Consider the following 21,298-nt stretch of genomic DNA (forward strand, 5'->3'; position numbering starts at 1 on the left):
ATCAAAAAGTGGGCAAAGGATATGAACAGACACTTCTCAAAAGAAGACATTCATACAGCCAACAGACACATGAAAAAATGCTCATCATCACTGGCCATCAGAGAAATGCAAACCAAAACCACAATGAGATACCATCTCACACCAGTTAGAATGGCAATCATTAAAAAATCAGGAAACAACAGGTGCTGGAGAGGATGTGGAGAAATAGGAACACTTTTACACTGTTGGGGTACTGCACACTAGTTCAACCATTTTGGAAGACAGTGTGGCGATTCCTCAAGGATCTAGAACTAGAAATACCATTTGATCCAGCCATCCTGTTACTGGGGATATACCCAAAGGATTATAAGTTATGCTGCAAAAAGACACATGCACACGTATGTTTATTGCGGCACTATTCACAATAGCAAAGACTTGGAATCAACCCAAATGTCCATCAGTGACAGACTGGATTAAGAAAATGTGGCACATATACACCATGGAATACTCTGCAGCCATAAAAAAGGATGAGTTCGTGTCCTTTGTGGGGACATGGATGCAGCTGGAAACCTTCATTCTCAGCAAACTATCTCAAGGACAGAAAACCAAACACCACATGTTCTCACTCATAGGTGGGAAATGAACAATGAGATCACTTGGACACAGGAAGGGGAACATCACACACCAGGTCCTATTGTGGGGAGCAGGTAGTGGGGAGGGATAGCATTAGGAGATATACCTAATGTAAATGACGAGTTAATGGGTGCAGCACACCAACATGGTACATGTATGCATATGTAGCAAACCTGCATGTTGTGCACATGTACCCTAGAACTTAAAGTATAATAATAAAAAAAAATATCTGTTTCCCCAGTAGTCTCAATTACATGTTACAATGCTAACTCTTAGCAACTTTTATTTTTAGTGAAAAACCTGATAAGTAAACAATTTTAATTATATACAAGGGGTGGAGTCTAGGACATCAGGCAGAAAATGAAGACAAGGTCTGACTCTTTTTAGTACAGCTAGCAGGCATGGCTCTCCATTTGTCCACAGACCTTATCTATAATCTAATACTCCAAAGTAGGCAAATAGAACAGTTTTCAAAAGTCAAAGAACCAGTTTGACCTTAAAGCATTTATTAAATCTAATATCTGACCTTAATTTAGAACAAATGTCTACATTTTCAAGACATTTTATTTTACCAATAATCTGTAAAACTGCCTTTATTTCCAAAAAAGTACTGAAGTCATGTGAACAAAGGCATTAAAGTTTCTATTTCTTCTGACAAAATATTTGATTTAAGCACTTATTTTTCTTTTCTTTTCTCTCTCTCTCTCTTTTTTTTTTTTTTTTTTTTTTTTTTTTGTGATGGAGTTTCGCTCTTGTTGCCCAGGCTGGAGTGCAGTGGTGTGATCTTGGCTCACCACAATCTCCGCCTCCCAGGTTCAAGCAATTCTCCTGCCTCAGCCTTAGGATTACAGGTACGTGCCCCCACACCGGCTAATTTTGTATTTTTAGTAGAGGCAGGGTTTCTTCATGTTGGTCAGGTTGGTCTCGAACTCATGACCTCAGGTGATCCACCCACCTTGGCCTCTCAAAATGCTGGTATTATAGGGGTGAGATAAAATAAGTGGCTAAGCACTTATTTTTCTAAGCCAATTAATCAGAGTTCTTTTATATATAAACATCTCACACACACAACACACATATAAATACAGACAGATAAGATTCAACACTTGTGAGATTTTTCATCTGCCAGTTTCTTAATTGGATTACTTGCTTCAGGGTGGAGCCCTTGGAGGAACAAGGCCAGGAAAGCATGCATTTCTAAGGCCAAATAAGTGGCAAATAAGCAGCTGAAGGCAAAGATGTATCCCGAAAATTAAGGGTGCCATTTTATACCAGATCCTGGATCCCCCAAATAAGGGAAATACTACAGGAGAAGACAGTGTAGTGCTTTTACTGACTGCATTTTATTGCAAGTCAACCCAAAGCCAATCAGCCCATTTTGTGATCAGCACATCCCTCATGGGAGTCTCATCCCTCAGTGTGGGGTGTGGATGTTTCCTTATCTTCCAGGTCGCCAAGAGCATGCTTCTCTGATCCAGTGTGCAAAGAGTCAAGTATCCCTCCATAACTACTATTAGCCATCTCTTAAAGTTTATTTCCTACCTAGTTATTACACACCAAAGTTTTCTCATAATACAAAGTAATTTCTGATAACCCCAAAACTCAAAACCTTCAGATTACACAATGCAAAACTGAATAGAGCCTTTGATTTTGAGAGTGATCTATTCACTTTTAATTCCTGGAGTTTCCAGAGGAAAACAGAGGTTTTTTCCCAAAACAGGGCCTGTGGTGCCTCCTCTGTTTTTCCCAATGAGTCCCAGGATACCAGAAGTTATCTTAGGGCCGCTCATCTGTGCATTTAGAGTAGAAAGACAAAAAACAAAATGGAGAAAAATAATTCAGTAGACTGAGAAGAAAAAACCTTTTTCCAGAAAAATAAGTTACAAGAAGAGAAAAACATAAAGGCCTTTTAAATATACCTATAGCTTGTTTATCCACTTTTAATTAAGCTGACTTTTTACCATAGTGCTCTTAAAAAATTCTTTAAAATTATTTTATTACCCAACTTTAGCCACACCAAGTAGCCAATAATTTTGGCTTTTGAATTCTACCACAGGTAATTTCGCACATGAAATTAATAAGTTTTAACTAAGGTTATAACTTAACCATGGACACATAAGTGTCTCAAAGAGATGGTAAGAAGCTTCTTCTTCTTCTTCTTTGTCTTTTATTTTTTAATAACATTTAGAATCTCACTCAGGGTTGTTTAGAGAAAGGAAAACTCAACATAGGAAATCAGAAGCTATCCATCAGGGAGAAAAACCTCAGTAAATGGCAAAGTTACATAAATAAAAAACCAGAAAGGAATCATTCCAAAAGCCAAGAATTGAACCCAGGCTGCCATTGTCAAAAAGCAAAACCTTAACTACTGAGTTAGAGCAATGAGCGGTTTCTATTGTTCTTCGCAGAAGAAGCCTAGAGAAGCCAATTTAAGCTTGCAAAGGCTTTTAATCATTCAAGATAATTTTTAGGGCTAACTATGACATGATCCTCAAAATTCCTGTCTTCTGGATGGTGGAAACCAAGAGAAAGTATCCCTACATGGTCAAAAGGTTAAGTTTTTTTTTTTTTTTTGGCAAAGTTTTGCTCTTGTTGGCCAAGCTAGAGTGCAATGGCATCATCTCAGCTCACCACAACCTCTGCTTCCTGAGTTCAAGCAGTTCTCCTGCCTCAGCCTCCCAAGTAGCTGGGATTATAGGCATGTGCCACAACGACCGGCTAATTTTTTATATTTTTAGTAGAGATAGCATTTCTCCATGTTGGTCAGGCTGGTCTCAAACTCCTGACCTCAGGTGATTCACCCCCGCCTCGGCCTCCCAAAGAGCTGTGATTAAAGACTTCAGCCACCATGCCCAGCCAAGGTTAAGCTCTTAAGGACACAAAACAAGATGGAGAAATTTCCTACAGTATTGGTTTCAGGGACCTGTAGCAAAGTTTTTAACTGACCAGTCTGTCAGGCTGACTTGAAAAGGGAGCCTATAGGGGTTCTAAATACACAATTTATCCTGTGATACTCCTTTCTCCATTACAGAACACAGAAAGACAAACTCTTTCTGTGTTTTGCTACCAGATTTGCTACCGCCTAAGACTAGCCTCACAAATAAATTTTCTTTCTTTCTTTCTTTCTTTCTTTCTTTCTTTCTTTCTTTCTTTCTTTCTTTCTTTCTTTCTTTCTTTCTTTCTTTCTTTCTTTCTTTTCTTTCTTTCTTTCTTTCTTTCTTTCTTTCTTTCTTTCTTTCTTTCTTTCTTTCTTTCTTTCTTTCTTTCTTTTCTTTTCTTTCTTTCTTTCTTTTCTTTCTTTTCACAGAGTTTTGCTCTGTCACCAGGCTGGAGTTCAGTGGCATGATCTTGGTTCACTGCAAATTCTGCCTCCCAGGTTCAAGCAGTTCTCCTGCCTCAGCCTCCCAAGTAGCTGGGACTACAGGTGCACACCACCATGCCCGGCTAATTTTTGTGGAGACGGGGTTTCACTATGTTGGCCAGGATGGTCTCAATCTCTTGACCTGTGATCGACCTGCCTTGGCCTTCCAAAGTGCTGGGATTACAGGCGTGAGCCACCGCACCCTGCCAAATCCTTTTTCTAGTAATTAAACCCTTGCAGAGAGACAAATAGTGATGTTTACCATTTACCCAGACAGGGAAAGAGAGAGACCAGAACTTGGCTGGTAAGAATTTTTTAACCTTTTTTGCTGGCATACCAGGTTTCTGGGCTCCCTTTCTCCGCAGCTTTCAGAAGAATGGAGCAGCTTCTGATCACCCAGCTCGCTTGTGCTATAGCTGTGGGGTTCAAGCCACTTTACAAGAGAAAATTACACTTTCCTGTTTCATGGAATCATAGGCAAGATTCATACTTTGCAAGATGCTGCCCAACAGGCTGCATGGGGAACCAAATTAACATTTTCCATCTCAGCAAAACACACATAACAAAACAAGTATTAGTCACCTCGTTCAGCACCCAGTATCAGCCTGGCAAAGGTCAAACTTTTCCCTGTTGGTCCCTGTTGTCTTTGATTCATTCCAGGTGGGATGGGACAACCTCCAAATGGTAATTCACAATGGGGTCTCTGGCAAGGTGAAGAGCAGATAGTCACCCCAAGAGACAAGCCTGTTGAGCTTTCTTTAGGGCTCATCGAATTTGAGCAGACAAATAAGGAGGTTTCTCTGAGTTAGGCCTGCTGGACTTCCATCAGCAACCCCCTTTGAGATCCCTCCCACACAAACACACATGGACAGAAAGCCTTCCAAATCAGATCCCTAACCAAGAACTCCAAGAGTGTCTCTGCCAAACTATCTTCCTAATCTCCATCTGAGAATCCTCCTAGAAATCTTCCTGATTGAAGAGAAGTCTCTGAAACGAGGACCTTTCCTACTAGTTAGAAAGAGCTAACTGAGACCCCACAGGAGCTGAGCAGATACCCTGCAATGGGGCTACAGACACAGACACACCATGGTAGAACTACAAACAAGCACCCCCCAATGGAGCCGCAGACACACCACCATAGGGCTACAGAACCAGTCGGGAAAAGGAAGGAGGCATTGGCAGTGCCTTGGACACTCATCAATCCAGACACCCTACCCTGGAGCTATAGACAGACACCCTACCATGGGGCTACAGACAGACACCCTGTGATAGGGCTACAATTAAGGGATGTTTCCCCATGACTATTTCTCCATTGCAATTAAATTCATGCATATTGGGTGGCAGCAACCCACAAGTAGAGAGAGTACCAGGGTCAGCCCCCAGTCCAAGAGAATAAAGCGGCCACTTTGGCTGCTTCTGGATCCATCACTGAAGGGGGGCCACTGAACCATGGGCAGGTAGCCACAAGGATAATCCCAGGCCAGCCCCCAAATTTTTAACGTCTCAAGTGGTTCACCTTGCCCACTGCCTAGACAGAGCAAATTCATCAAGACAGGGGAATTACAACAGAGAAAGAGTAATTAACAAACAGCCAGCTGTGCAAGAGACCAGAGTTTTATTATTACTCAAATCAGGTTCCCCAAGCATTCAGGGAGCAGAGTTTTTAAGGATAACTTAGTGGGTTGGGGGAAGCCAGTGAGCCAAGAATGCTGATTGGTCAGGGTTGAAATCATAGAGAGTCAAAGCTGTCTTCTTGTGCTGAGTCAGTTCCTGGGTGGGGAACACAAGATTAGATGAGCCAGTTTATTGATCTGGGTGATTCCAGCTGATCCATCAAGTTCAGGGTCTGCAAAATGTCTCAAGCATTGGTCTTAGGAACACTTTAGGAAGGGTCAGAATCTTGCAACCTCCAGCTGCATGAATCCTAAACCATAATTTCTAATCTTGTAATGTTCATCCTACAAAGGCAATCTAGTCCCCAGGCAAGAAAGAGGTCTGCTTTGGGAAAGGGCTGTTACTGTCTTTGTTTAAAGTATAAACTATAAACTAAGTTTCTCCCAAATTAGTTCAGCCTACACCCAGGAATGAACAAGGACAGGTTGGAGGTTAGAAGGAAGATGGAGTCAGTTAGATCTTCACTGTGTCAGTCATAATTGGCAAAGGCAGTTTTAATCCCTCCCTTTGGGTTTTATAATGCCTTAATCTTAAGATGTAGGTTATGAAGACAGGTAAAGGCCATGGATTGCTCTGGATTCTTCCTGCTGACAGGAAATATAGTAGGAATGGGAGTAATCCCCAAGGTAAGAAGAGTGGAACCACTTTGCAACTGTCTGAGTGTACTCCTGTAGGCCTGGTTGAGCTTCCAAGGCTTCCATGGCAAAAACATTAGTAAACTCATCTACAGTTTTACTACAGTATTTAAGTGAACAGCCTACTGTAAGGTAAATAACAAGTCCTAGGATGAGGAGTACAATTGCTGATTTTAAAAGCAAAGATTTGAAAGCATTAGTCTGAGGATTTCTAACCCACAAAGAATTTAGAATTTAGCCTAAACTGCAGAACAAACCTCAAGAACCGTTAACAGCAGTATATCATAGTTTTTCTTTTGAAGCATATTTTTTCTCTCTGCAATCCCTGTTTTTATTAAAAACAAATCATGATAGAACTGATTTGTTTACAAAATAAACTTTAGTCTTACTGTACTTGGCCTGATTATTTGCATGAAGTGCAGCAAGAATAATTATTTTGTGCTTTGGCTTTTTAAATTGGCTTTGATAGAACTCTGTTCCATGAAGAATCTCAGATAAGACTTTTCAAAAGCTGAGCCAAGCCATGGGTTTGTACCCTCAAATACCTATGAGTTGGGCAAATTCCTCTCATCTTGAGGTCCCAAGATAACTTGGGACCCAAATAACTATAACCATATGCCAACTTCTCTCTCCTGTATAAGTATTTATACACTTAGTCCCCACAACATGCTATGAAGTGCCCTTATTATCTCCATTTTAAAAATGAGAAACCTGAGGCATGGAGAGGTTATATAACATCCTCAGCAGGGAGATGACAGAGGCAGGACCCCACCAAGCAGTCTTTCTTCAGAGCTAATGTTCCTAATCATCACTCAAGCTGATACCTAAGGCTGGAGGTAAGAAGAAGTGCTGATTTCTAACAGGCTCTATTATTAGTGAAAATTTGCTTTCTGTTGTGAATTGGCCATTTCATTCTTACGATCAGGTCTTGTGGCCATTAGGGTAGGGTTGTTCTGTTGGCATTGAGTTTTTAATATAAACACAAAAAGAAAGTAAAAGACTGTAATTTGAAGAAAGATCTCTATGGTCTTTGACTTGATAATAGTAAGAGTATAGCATCTATGAATTTCTGGACCTAGTTCACCTGACTTGAGGGATGTTGAGAGGTACCCGAAGAAGCAGAAAGAGGAAGGATATACAGTTTGGGAACTCAAAGAGAGAGAAAAACATGGAGCTAGGTAGTCTACTTAGATAGTTACTGTAATATCTAATTTCTATTAAATCAAGGAATTAGAACCATCCTGTTGGGAAGATTTAAGCCAGTGGATTAATTCTTAATTTATTCTGGCAAGGAGGAAAGAAAGTAGATGAAATAAATAATATGAAATTCCCAAGATGCTTCATTTTTCTGTTCAGCAGAGAAGAAAAAAAACTGCACATTATAATTTTACCTAATAGTGTGGGTTTAATACACAATGATATGAAGGAGTGAGTGCACTTTTTAATATTCCTCTCCTGCAGTAATTTTATTAATTCTCACAAATTAACCTTTATTTTTTCATTCACGTTTTTACTTTTTGCTCCATTTGTATTCATTTGTTCACTCATGCATTTAAGCACCTATTGAATAAGTACATTTCAAGTGTCCCCCTATCTGCCATGTATTGTTCTAGGTGCCATGAATACTAAGTAAATAAGACAAGCAAGATTCCTACCCCATAGAGCTTATAGTCTAAGAAGGGTGGAGGTTATATGAAGTTAGATTCAATTGTCATATAAATAAATAAGGCAAATGGAGATAATAAGTTACATGAAAAATAACTGGGTGATATGTTGAAGAGGGACTGGTTGGGAGACTATTTTAGATTGAATAGTCTGAGAAGATTATGTGATGAGTAAATAATGATTCAATGAATGAATGAGTGATCAGGGAAGATACATGGGTGCACACAAATGATAAAAGGAAACATATGATAAATGTAATGGTAAGATTTCAAATAAATTCCTCTATAGTCTCAATAAAGGAAAATATATAACTGAAAAGAATTTTAAATGTCCTTGAAGCTAGATAGGGTTTTGATGGATGAAGATGGTAGGGTAAGGGCATTGTTGGTTGAGAAAATAAAATGAGTAAGAGGAAAAGCAAAAGGGAATACCCACTGTGTCTAGTTAAAGGAATGAATAACAGAGGAATGTGTCAGGCCTCTGAGCCCAAGCCAAGCCATTGCATCCCCTGTAACTTGCACTTATATGCCCAGATGGCCTGAATTAACTGAAGAATCACAAAAGAAGTGCAAATGCCCTGCCCCACCTTAACTGATGACATTCCACCACAAAAGAAGTGAAAATGGCCAGTCCTTGCCTTAAGCGATGATATTATCTTGTGAAATTCTTTTTCCTGGCTCATCCTGGCTCAAAAAGCTCCCCCACTGAGCACCTTGTGACCCCCACTCCTGCCCACCAGAGAACAACCCCCTTTGACTGTAATTTTCCTTTACCTACCCAAATCCTATAAAACGGCGCCACCCTTATCTCCCTTTGCTGGCTCTCTTTTCGGACTCAGTCCACCTGTACCCAGGTGATTAAAAAGCTTTATTGCTCACACAAAGCCTGTTTGGTGGTCTCTTCACATGGACGCGCATGACATTTTGGTGTCATGACTCACATTGGGGGACCTCCCGTGGGAGATCAATCCCCTGTCCTCCTGCTCTTTGCTCCGTGAGAGAGATCCACCTAACACCTCTGGTAGTCAGACCAACCAGCCCAAGGAACATCTCACCAATTTTAAATTGGGTCAAAGGTATCTTTTTACTCTCTTCTCCAACCTCTCTTACTATCCCTCGACCTCTTTCTCCTTTCAATCTTGGCGCCACCTTTCAAACTCTCCCTTCTCTTAATTTCAATTCCTTTCATTTTCTGGTAGAGACAAAGGAGACATGTTTTATCCGTAGACCCAAAACACCAGCACCATTCACGGACTGGGGAAGGCAGCCTTCCTTTGGTGTTTAATCTTTGCAGGGACACCTCTCTGATTACTCACCCACATTTCAGAGGTGTCTGACCACGCTGTAGGGACGCCTGCCTTGATCCTTCGCCTTTAGCGGCAAGTCCCACATTTCTGGGGGAGCGGCAAGCACCCCGGCCCGTTCTCTCCCTGTCTCTACCCCTTCTCTGCTTTTCTGGGGGAGGGGCAAGAACCCCAACCTCTTATTTTTGTGCCCCAACCTTATTTTTGCACCCCCACCTCTTATTTTTGTGCTCCAATCCCTTACTTCCACACCCCAACCCCTTTCCCACCTTTCCAGAGGGCAAGAACCCCAAACTCCTTCTCTCCGTATCTCTACTATCTCCATTCCTTCTTCTTCTCCCTTAGCCTGTGTTCTCAAGAACTTAAAACCTCTTCAACTCACACCTGACCTAAAACCTAAATGTCTTATTTTCTTCTACAATGCTGCTTAACTCCAATACAAACTTGACAGTAGTTCCAAATAGCCAGAAAACAGCACTTTCAATTTCTCCATCCTACAAGACCTAAATAATTCTTGTCGTAAAATGGGCGAATGGTCTGAGGTGCCTGATGTCCAGGCGTTCTTTTACACATCGATCCTCCCTGGTCTCTGTTCCCAATGCAACTTGTCCCAAATCTTCCTTCTTTCCCTCCCGCCTGTCCCCTCAGTCCCAACCCCAAGTGTCGCTGAGTCTTTCTAATCTTCCTTTTCTACAGACCCATCTGACTTCTCCCCTCCTTGCCAGGCCAAGCCAAGTCCCAATTTTTCCTCAGCCTTTGCTCCCCCACCCTATAATCCTTTTATCACCTCCCCTCCTCACACCCGGTCTGGCTTACAGTTTCTTTCGGAGACTAGCCCTCCCCCACCTGCCCAGCAATTTCCTCGTAAAAAAGTGGCTAGAGCTAAAGGCATAGTCAAGGTTAATGTTCCTTTTTCTTTATCTGACCTCTCACAAATCAGTTAGCGTTTAGGCTCTTTTTCATCTAATATGAAAAGCCCAGTCCAGTTTATGGCCCATTTAGCAGCAACCCTGAGACACTTTTCAGCCCTAGACCCTGAAAGGTCAAAAGGCCATCTTATTCTCAATATGCCTTTTATTTTATTACCCAGTCTGCTCCTGACATTAAATAAAGCTCCAAAAATTAAATTCCAGCCCTCAAACCCTACAACAGGACTTAATGAACCTTGCCTTCAAAGTGTACAGTAATAGAGTAGAGGCATCAAGTAGCAACTTATTTCTGAGTTGCAATTCCTTGCTTCCACTGTGAGACAAAGCCCAGCCACATCTCCAGCACAAAACTCTAAGTGCATGTCTAAACCACAGCTGCCAGGAGTTCCTCCAGAACCTCCTCCCCCAGAAGCTTGCTACAAGTGCTGGAAATCTGGTCACTGTGCCAAGGAATGCCCTCAGCCTGGGATTACTCCTAAGCTGTGTCCCATCTGTGCAGGACCCCACTGGAAATCGGACTGTCCAACTCACCCAGCAGCCACTCCCAGAGCCCCTGGAGCTCTGGCCCAAGGCTCTCTGACTGACTCCTTCTCAGATCTTCTTGGCTTAGCGGCTGAAGACTGATGCTGCCCCATTGCCTCGGAAGCCTCCTGGACCATCACAGACGCTTTGGGTAACTCTTACAGTGGAGGGTAAGTCCGTCCCCTTCTTAATCAATATGGAGGCTACCCACTCCACATTACCTTCTTTTCAAGGGCCTGTTTCCCTTGCCTCCAAAACTATTGTGGGTATTGATGGCCAGGCTTCAAAACTTCTTAAAATTCCCCAACTCTGATGCCAACTTGGACAACATTCTTTTATACACTCCTTTTTAGTTATCCCCACCTGCCCAGCTCCCTTATTAGGTTGAGACATTTTAACTTATCTGCTAAATTATCTGCTTCCCTGACTATTCCTAGGATACAGTCACACCTCATTGCCACCTTTGCCCCCAGTTCAAAGCTTCCTTCACATCCTCCCCTCGTATCCCCCCACCCTAACCCACAAGTATGGGACACCTCCACTCCCTCCCTGGCAACCGATCACATGCCCATTACTATCCCATTAAAACTCAATCACAGGGTAACTGCTCAATGCCAATATCCCATCCCACAGCATGCTTTAAAAGGATTAAAGCCTGTTATCACTCACCTGCTACAACATGGGCTTTTAAAACCTGTAAACACTCCTTACAATTTCCCCATTTTACCTGTCCAAAAACTGGACAAATCTTACAGATTAGTTCAAGATCTGCACCTTATCAACCAAATTGTCTTGCCTATCCACCCCATAGTGCCAAACCCATATACTCTTCTATCCTCAATACCTCCCTCCACAACTCATTATTCTGTTCTGGATCTCAAACATACTTTCTTTACTATTCCTTTACACCCTTCATCCCAGCCTCTCTTCGCTTTCACTTGAACTGACTCTGACACCCATCAGACTCATCAAACTACCTGGGCTGTACTGCCGCAAGGCTTCACAGACAGCCCCCATTACTTCAGTCAAGCCCAAATTTCTTCCTCATCTGTTACCTATCTTGGCATAATTCTCATAAATACACACTTACTCTCCCTGCTGATCATGTCCGGCTAATCTCCCAAACCCAAATCCCTTCTACAAAACGACAACTCCTATCCTTCCTAGGCATGGTTAGTGCGGACAGAATTCTTACACAAGAACCAGGACTGCATCCTGTAGCCTTTCTGTCCAAACAACTTGACCTTACTGTTTTAGCCTAGCCCTCATGTCTGTGCGCAGCGGCTGCCACTGCTTTAATACTGTTAGAGGCCTTAAAAATCACAAACTATGCGCAACTCTCTACAGTTCTCATAACTTCCAAAATCCATTTTCTTCCCCCAACCATCGCTCAGGACAATGCTTAAGCTGATAAGTTAGCTAAAAAAGCAGTTAGCGTTCCAACTTCTATCCCTCACGGCAGTTTTCCTCCTTCACATTGGCCACTCCCACCTACTCCCCCGCTGAAACTTCCACCTATCAATCTCTTCCCGCATAAGGCAAATGGTTCTTTGACCAAGGAAAATATCTCCTTCCAGTCTCACAGGCCCATTCTATTCTGTCATCATTTCATAACCTCTTCCATCTAGGTTACAAACCGCTAGCCTATCTCTTAGAACCTCTCATTTCCTTTCCATCCTAGAAATCTATCCTCAAGGCGATCACTTCTCAGTGTTCCATCTGCTATTCTACTACCCCTCAGGGATTCTTCAGGCCCCCTCCTGTTCCTACACATCAAGCTCGGGGATTTGCCCCTGCCCAGGACTGGCAAATTGACTTTACTCACATGCCCTGAGTCAGAAAACTAAAATACCTCTTGGTCTAGGTAGACACTTTCACTGGATAAGTAGAGGCCTTTCCCACAGGGTCTGAGAAGGCCACCGCAGTCATTTCAGACATAATTCCTCAGTTTGGCCTTCCTACTTCTATACAGTCTGATAACAGACCAGCCTTTAATAGTCAAATCACGCAGGCAGTTTCTCAGGCTCTTAGCATTCAGTGAAACCTTTATATCCTTTACCATCCTCAATCTTCAGGAAAGGTAGAACAGACTAATAGCCTTTTAAAAACACACCTCACCAAGCTCAGTCACCAACTTAAGAAGGACTAGACAATACTTTTACCACTTTCCTTTCTCAGAATTCAGGCCTGTCCTCGGAATGCTACAGGTTACAGCTCATTTGAGCTCCTGTGTGGACACTCCTTTTTATTAAGCCCCAGTCTCATTCCAGACACCAGCCCAACTTGGACTGCACCCAAAAAACTTGTCATCCGTACTATCTTCTGTCTAGTCATACTCCTATTCACCGTTCTCAACTACTCATAAATGCCCTGCTCGTGTTTACACTGCTGGTTTACACGGTTTCTCCAAGACATCACAGCTGATATCTCCTAGCGCTATTCCAAACCGCCACTCTAAATTCCCTCTTAAAGTAAATAAATAATCTCTGCTGGCAAGGCTATGCTGAGCCTCCCTTGGCACTCTCTAATTAGATGTCCTAGGTCCTCCCAATTCTTAGTCCTTCAATACCTGTTTTTTCTCCTTCTCTTACCTTGTGTCTTCCGTTTAGTTTTTCAATTCATACAAAACCGCATCCAGGCCATCACCAATCATTCAATACGACAAATATTTCTTCTAACAACCCCACAATATCACCCCTTACCACAAAATCTTCCTTCAGCTTAATCTCTCTCACTCTAGGTTCCCATGCTGCCCCTAATCCCACTTGAAGCAGCCCTGAGAAACATCGCCTATTCTCTCTCCATACCACCCCCCCATAAATTTTTCACTGCCCCAACACTTCAACACTATTTTGTTTTATTTTTCTTATTAATATAAGAAGGCAGGAATGTCAGGCCTCTGAGCCCAAGCCAAGCCATCACATCCCCTGTAACTTGCACTTATATGCCCAGATGGCCTGAAGTAACTGAAGAATCACAAAAGAAGTGCAAATGCCCTGCCCCACCTTAACTGATGACATTCCACCACAAAAGAAGTGAAAATGGCCAGTCCTTGCCTTAAGCGATGACATTATCTTGTGAAATTCTTTTTCCTGGCTCATCCTGGCTCAAAAAGCTCCCCCACTGAGCACCTTGTGACCCCCACTCCTGCCCACCAGAGAACAACCACCCTTTGACTGTAATTTTCCTTTACCTACCCAAATCCTATAAAACGGCCCCACCCTTATCTCCCTTCACTGACTCTCTTTTCGGACTCAGCCCGCCTGCACCCAGGTGATTAAAAAGCTTTATTGCTCACACAAAGCCTGTTTGGTGGTCTCTTCACACGGATGCACATGACAGAATGGAGGAGGGATGGGGGAAACAGCTATTTGGAAGCAGAGAAAACAAACTGAGGCCAGATCATGGTGGGCTTTAAATACCATGAAACGAGTTTTAATTAAAAAAATTTTTTTCAGGCTAAGACTTGAAAAGAATTTTCTCTAAAGATGATATACAAATGGCCAACAGTATATGAAAGGATGCTCAATATCACTAATCATGAGAGAAATGCAAATCAAAACTACAATGAGGTATCACATCATACTCATTAGGTTGGCTCCTATCCAAAAAGTAGAAAATAACAAGTGTTGGTGAGGATGTGGAGAATTTGGAGCTCTTGTGCACTGTTGGTAGGACTGTAAAACAGTGCAGCCCCTAGGAAAAACAGTACGGAGATTCCACACACACACAAAAAATAAAAACTCAGCAATTCACCTCTAGGTGTATATCTGAAAGAACTGAAAACATGGTCTCAAAGAGATAATTGTACAACCACATTCACACAGCACTATTCACAATAGCCAAGAGGCTGAAGCAACCCAAGTAAATGATTAGGCAAAATATGGTATATACATGTACTGGACTGTTATTCAGCTTTAAAAAGGAAAGAAATTCTATCACATGCTACAACATGGAGGAGTCTTGTGGACATTATGCTAAACGAAATAAGTCAGTCACAAAAAAGCAAATACTGTACGATTCCACTTATGTAATGTATGCAAAGTTGTCAGATTCATAGAAACAGAAAGTAGACTGGTGGTTACTTGGAACTACGGGTTGGAGAAAAAGGAGAGTTTAATGGACATAGAATTTCAGATCTGCAAGATAAAGTTCTGAACATCTACTTCACAACAATATGAATGTAGTTAACATTACTGAACTGTACACATAAAAATGTTAAAGGTGGTAAATTTTATGTTACGTGTTTTTTACCAAAATAAAAAAGAATTCATTAACTTAAGTCCTCAAAATATTTATGCTGCTTTGTAATAAACTTCTAAGGGGTTGTGTGTGTGTGTGTGTGTGTGTGTGTGTGTGTGCATGTGCATGTGTGTATGTGTGTTAGGTTGTAGTAAAATATATGTATAGAAGGTCCCTGCCTTAGGAGAGTCTGACCTCTGATTTTTCAACTTTACCATTGTATGGAAGTGATATGCATCCAGTGGAAACTGTATTTCCAGTTTCCAATTTTGAAATTTGATCTTTTCCTGGGCTAGAGATATGCAGTATGATACTCTCTTGCACTGCTAGGCAGGGTCAGTGAGCCTCAGTTCCCAGTCAGCCACTCATCAGAAGGGTAAACAACTAATACTCTACAGTGCACTATGATGCTAGATGATTTTGCCCAACTGTAGGCTAATGTAATATAATGGAGCACATTTAAGCTACGATGTTTTGTAGGTTAGGTACATTAAATGTACTTTTGATTTACAATATTTTCAGCCTACTATGTGTTTATCAAAATGTAACCCCATCTTAAGTCAAGGAGCATCTGCATCTGCTTGGATCTACATTAACCTCATTTATCTATACCCTACCTATGTAAGTCTTGGAAACTCGTCTCATATAAACAATGAGCTATCCTAAACAAAGAGACTTTGACAATTACTTCATCAGTCTTTATCACTCTGGAAATATCAGTATCTGCATGTTCAAAAAGGTCTCTTTATATTAGCTCTCCAATAAGATGTCTCCTGATTATAAGACCTCTTTTTTACCTTCCCAGGTGAGTCCTCAGACAATTCTTTAATTTTATACATTGGTAGGTTCAATGCATTTTAATTAAAGTTAATATATTTAATATATAAAAATTAAATATACTTCATATATAGGGTTACCCCTTATTTATATGGATTAAACTGACTAAAATTAAATGCTATAGCCAAGTTAATGTTATTTCATGTTTATCAATATTTCGTTGCTTCATTGCGACATAATCTATTTTTAGGATAATATTAAATCACATAAAAACTCATAGGTGAATACTTAATCTCCTTGTTTCTATACTGTGTCACAAGTACTGAGACAAATTATGTAACTTTAAATATGATTAACTTTGGAATTATTGTTTATTGTACAACTATAATTGTTTATTTTTCTTTTGCTTTTTAGAACTTTCCTGCTATGTTTATCTGCATTTTGTGGTAACATAAGAGACATACCTTTGAATGTATAAAACTGGTTCATTTTACATGATCTGAACTTGAGAAGCTGTTTCTTATGTTTCAAGACAACATGCTAAATATATGGGACCATCTACTGGTGAAGAATGTATAGTCCTATGGACTGGTTTTATTGGAACTTTTAATAGCCCAAGTTGAAGATCATGAGGATTGTGAAACCCAAAAGTGTCTTATTGAGGGAATCCTGCTGCCAGAATATGCTTATCACTTAAATTGCAACAGAGTGGTCTTAGAAAATACAAGAGCTGAGAAGATACTACAAAACAAGTAAGTCATTTATATGGAGTCACAACATCTAACAGGCATACATTTGTTTAATATTGATATACTAAAATATTTCATGAGGGCTCTGACAAGGACTGTCTTGCTAATCTCTGAATCCCTAGCATAGTGACTGGTACCTGGAAGTGTCAATAAGTATTTACTGAACCAATGAATGAATAATGACAACCAGGGTCTCAAAACCTTTGAAAATTTGCCTCATGTTCTCCCTCACCCATAGGACTACACCCATAATTTAAAATAAAATAATAAAAATAAAATGTGTAACATAAATTTCTTTTTTAGATGAAAAGTGCATCTATCTGTTTGGTTAACCAGAAACTTTGAGTCAGTATAATTTGAGACAAAACCAAAATTATACTTAATATTTATGTTAAAAATAGTAATAATGAAAAATGTTCTAAACTAACTAAAAGGTTATGTGGAGTTGAATAGGCTTTATAAACAAATATTGCTCATGTCAAATTTCAGCTTTATAGTTTGGGTATTATATGAGGTTGGATGAATTACTTAACCTTTCTCTCATTTTCCTCTTTCATTAAATTAGCATTTTGTGAAGATTTGGCGAGTCTGTAAATGCAACACTTTTTGCCTACTTGGTAAATATTAATAATAAATACAGCTGTTGACTTTTTATCTGACTGATGGCATTCATTTTCCTGATTTTCAATGGTCATAGCATCTTTGGACAGGGAACACATTTTATTTAGTAATAGAACTTAGCACAGTACCTGGCATAGGTAGTTACTTAATAAATGTGGTGTATTAATAAAGAAAATTAATATTCAAATAACTGGTGACTATTGTCTATAATTCTACACACGGTTATATACAATTCAATATATAAGTAAGGTATATATAGACATATACCCAACATGGCCATTTAAAGTATAGAAATAGGGTATTTTGTACCAATGGAATAATTTGTAATTCCTTTGATTAATCTAGTCTTTTTCTTAATGGTTAAGGAATTCCTAAGGGATGATGAACTCAGGTAAATACACATCAGATGGAAATTATATTATAATGTACTCACACACAGTCATAATCTCATTTAGCTACATAATGATTTTTACCTTTAAGGACATTTTTCTCATTCATTTTCATTAATACAACTCTGGCTTATAAATAGACCATTGGTTTTGAAAATTTCACAACATGAAATGTAAACCAGCCCTGAACTTGGTAATCAGGAAAAGCATCAACAATGAAGAAGAAATTGGTTTTTAATAAAAATATTTTATACATCCACCTGAAAGCGCTCATGTGGCAAACATTAGAAGTACAATCCCCAAACATATTCGACATATCTAAATGTGTATAATCAGAACTGTAAATAGCCTAGGCTATGTGAAAGTACTTTTCACTTCTAAATGAGGACAATTTTGCCCATAAAGTAATTATATCAAAGTCATCTTTTTAAATCAATGATTTAATAACCTTTACCATCATTTTATGCATATATCAGAAGTATGTAACATTCTCTGGATTTGGGTTTCAATGTGTAACAGATTTTTCCAGACTTATTGAATCAAAAAGCTATTCCAAACAGATTATAATAGGATGAATCTAATGCCAAATATGAAATTATACTTGGAACCATGTTTCAAATAAAAATTAACATATTCATTTATGCCTTTACTGACAGACCAAAATTTGAGACAAAAACGAAATTTCTATCAATAGAAAACAATTCCCACTGTAAACAAATGTAAACTTGAGTTGAGTTTTAAGGTATATCATTCTTCTTGAGATTATTTGAGAGGGATTATTACACATTATCCTGCTTACAAGAACACAAACTGTTTTTCAGACTCATGCTTGCCATAACATTACATGCTGTAGAAATATAATGCAACATTTTCGTAGAATGCAACTTATTTTTCAAGTTTAAGAGTTAACCTGAAGAACGCACATTTTAAAATCAAGCTCCATAAACTTATAGCTTTTTGTTTGACCAAAAATATGTCAAACGTTTGGGCAAATAGATATAACATGGTAAAATCAGTTTGAAACTTGAAATATTATTTCTCTTTTCCTTTCCTCATCTATCCCTTGCTATATTCAAAAACGGCTAGTTTCTCAGTCTTTTTCATGTTTTTCATAAAATATAAGAGTAGTAAAATATGGTATACCCACTGGACCATTTGGAAACAATTGAAGGGTACATAAATACAAGTTCAAATCAGAGATTTTTTCCCTTCCAAGTTAAAGATATTGGTCCTGAAAAATAAATTCAGAAAACAAAAAGGCACAAAAAGCTCATGGAAAACATGTTCACATTAGAACTTTAACATTTAAATTGCAGTGTATATAGTTTTTAATACAGAATTTTAGGCATCTTTGAATCCTGTACATTACAAATAATGAGTCTTTTTTGCTTTAGTTCATGGGTAAAATATATTTAATAATGACTAATTACAAATCTAATATTTGTTTTGGCATTCTTTTCAATGTTTTATTTTTATATTATATATATATTTTATATTATGAAAATTAAGGCATGAAAATTATACACATCTTTCACATGAGGATTTTTCATTTTCTTCTTGTACCTGTAAAAATTAACTTAAAACTCTTGCCTCAGACTTTTCCCCTTGTAGCAGTATAAACTGGATAATCACTTACATAGAAAAGATTAATGAATAATTTTTAGCAAGTTTAAGTTTTGGTTCCATGTTTCTTAAAAAAATCTTTAATTCCTGCCTCACTTTTCTAACAGGAAGTTTTAACTGATGAATAAGTAGGTGATGATACTAACAGAAAACGTTGGACAAATGTACTGATTATAATTTTACATTGCATTCCTTCATTTAAGTTTGTTACATTTATTGACAATTAAAAATGCACTGATTATCATGTCAGAATTGAAAATGTAGAAATGTTTTGATGTTCTATAACGATCATTATGAATGACTTTCAGGTACTCTATCACCTGAAAAGGTCTAAGAATCACAGACTTAACATCTATTATGGCTGTGCCTCAATAGGCAAATAAAAATCCTAGGCCACTAACAACTGATCATTCCAATATTCTTCTGGTATATCAACGTGGTATCATAGGCAGCAAGAGATAAAGTTTCAGTCTTGGCTTTTGTACTTCCAACTCCAGTGTACACAAATAGAATAAAATCTATTTCATACGGCTAGTCCATATAGACTATTTCTCATTGTGCTCAATAAATATTAAATTTATCAAAACCATAATTATTTGCCCTTCTCATTGCTAATGCCTTAGTGGTACATTAATATTGAGTAAGACTGCATAGTTGCTGAATGATTTACTAACTTTCTTCATTCATTTTAAATGACAGAATAATGATCTTTGCACTTTGTACTTAATTTTCATTTCTTGTAAACAATAATCAAATAACAATAACACTAACATTACTAAATTTATTTTATTTTCTACACCTCATCTAACTTTTATTGCTATTATAACCCAGTTTGATTTAAAGGATGATAACAAAAGAGCACTAAACCAGGGAGTCAGGAGAACTTCATTTGATTTCTCGATCTTTCCTTAAGTAAAGTGCATGATTAGGGCAAGTCTGAGTGTCAATTTTCTCAAAAGCAAAGTAGGAAAAATAGTATTTGTCTCAAAACATTGTCATAAACATTAAGGTGAAATGATGTAAATGGGGATTGTAAATTATAAGGTACTATTGCAATGTATGTTATTACTATGATTCTCAGAATCCTTAAGTTCTTTTATGCCACGGCAGTTCTTAATATGTGGACTCATCCTTGGGCAAAAAAATAAGCTGTGTATTTCTGAACAGAAGCTGCAATAGATAATTCTGCTAAGCAAATTATCAGGTTGAGACATTGTTTGGATACTCCTTTTCCGTATTGGCAACTCTCTTTTTAAAATGAAAGGGTTTATTTAAAAATATTTAAGATTCTTACTAAAATTAATTTGTTATATGCCCTCATTAAGATGCTTAAAGTCCAACATTTAAAAACATGGCATTTTATACATTTTAGCCATGCTTTTTTCTTTCAACTAATGCCATTAAAACAATTTTTATATTGAAATTATTTATAAAACTATCAGCTATTTTGTACAGGTTTAGTTGGCCACTAGCAATGATCAATTTGAATTCTAGCTGTTAAACCTAATATCAACCATAAATGGACTAAATGTCAATCAAAGTTCGAATTTTATGCACTTGGTATCAACCCAAATGCTGCTCTTAACTTGTTTCATTTCCAGAATGCCTCCCATGTTTGTTAAGAACTTCAGACACACCACATATTCATAGTAAATCTGGTACTCATCATGAATTCACCTAGAAAATCCTGTTTTACAAGTGCATTAGGCCTTCACTAGGAATTAGTGTAAGTCATAATGACTGATCTTACATAATGCATTTGTTTATTTTCTTCTGAAAAGTCAGATCATATACTTCCTTAATGCTAAAATCTTATAAAACATGTCTTGCTGCCTTTTCTTCTCTGTGCTTAGCTTAACATAATTCATGCAGTATAACAGAGTGTCTTTGAGCCTTTATCTAATAATTAACTTTTAAAATATGTCAAAACAAATTAAGAAGTCTCATCTTCATTTTTAATTGTTTTCAGCACTGAGTCTTCTCCCAAAATTTTACATAGTTCATTGAGTCTCTGCTGCATTTTGGGAATTCCAGCTAGCTGAGATTCTAGCTTTTGCTTTTCTTCACTCAATGTCAAACGGATAGCAGTATCCAATTGTTCAAAGCGCCAACCTCCTTCACCATCAAACTGTAATAAATGTGTGTGGTATTTCCTGCATAATTAAAATGAAATAATATTATTAGCCATAATTTTGA

General features: G+C 38.6%; 1 protein-coding gene across 5 annotated transcripts in view; it reads right to left on the minus strand.

Moving 5' to 3' along the window:
• The window catches only part of ABCD2 (ATP binding cassette subfamily D member 2), a 123,742-nt gene that overhangs the window by 38,460 nt on the left and 63,984 nt on the right, over nucleotides 1-21,298 (minus strand). For 2 of the 5 annotated variants that reach the window (XM_050750131.1, XM_050750129.1), the window contains one exon: nucleotides 17,174-21,255. The exons of the other annotated variants lie outside the window; for them this stretch is intronic. In XM_050750131.1, the coding sequence (XP_050606088.1) occupies nucleotides 21,036-21,255 (220 nt within the window). In that variant the 3' untranslated portion in view covers nucleotides 17,174-21,035. Of the gene's footprint in view, nucleotides 1-17,173; nucleotides 21,256-21,298 lie in introns of those variants that run through there. 5 annotated transcript variants of the gene reach the window in all.

Source organism: Macaca thibetana, chromosome 11, assembly GCF_024542745.1.
Source record: "Macaca thibetana thibetana isolate TM-01 chromosome 11, ASM2454274v1, whole genome shotgun sequence".
NCBI classification, from domain to species: Eukaryota; Metazoa; Chordata; class Mammalia; order Primates; family Cercopithecidae; genus Macaca; species Macaca thibetana.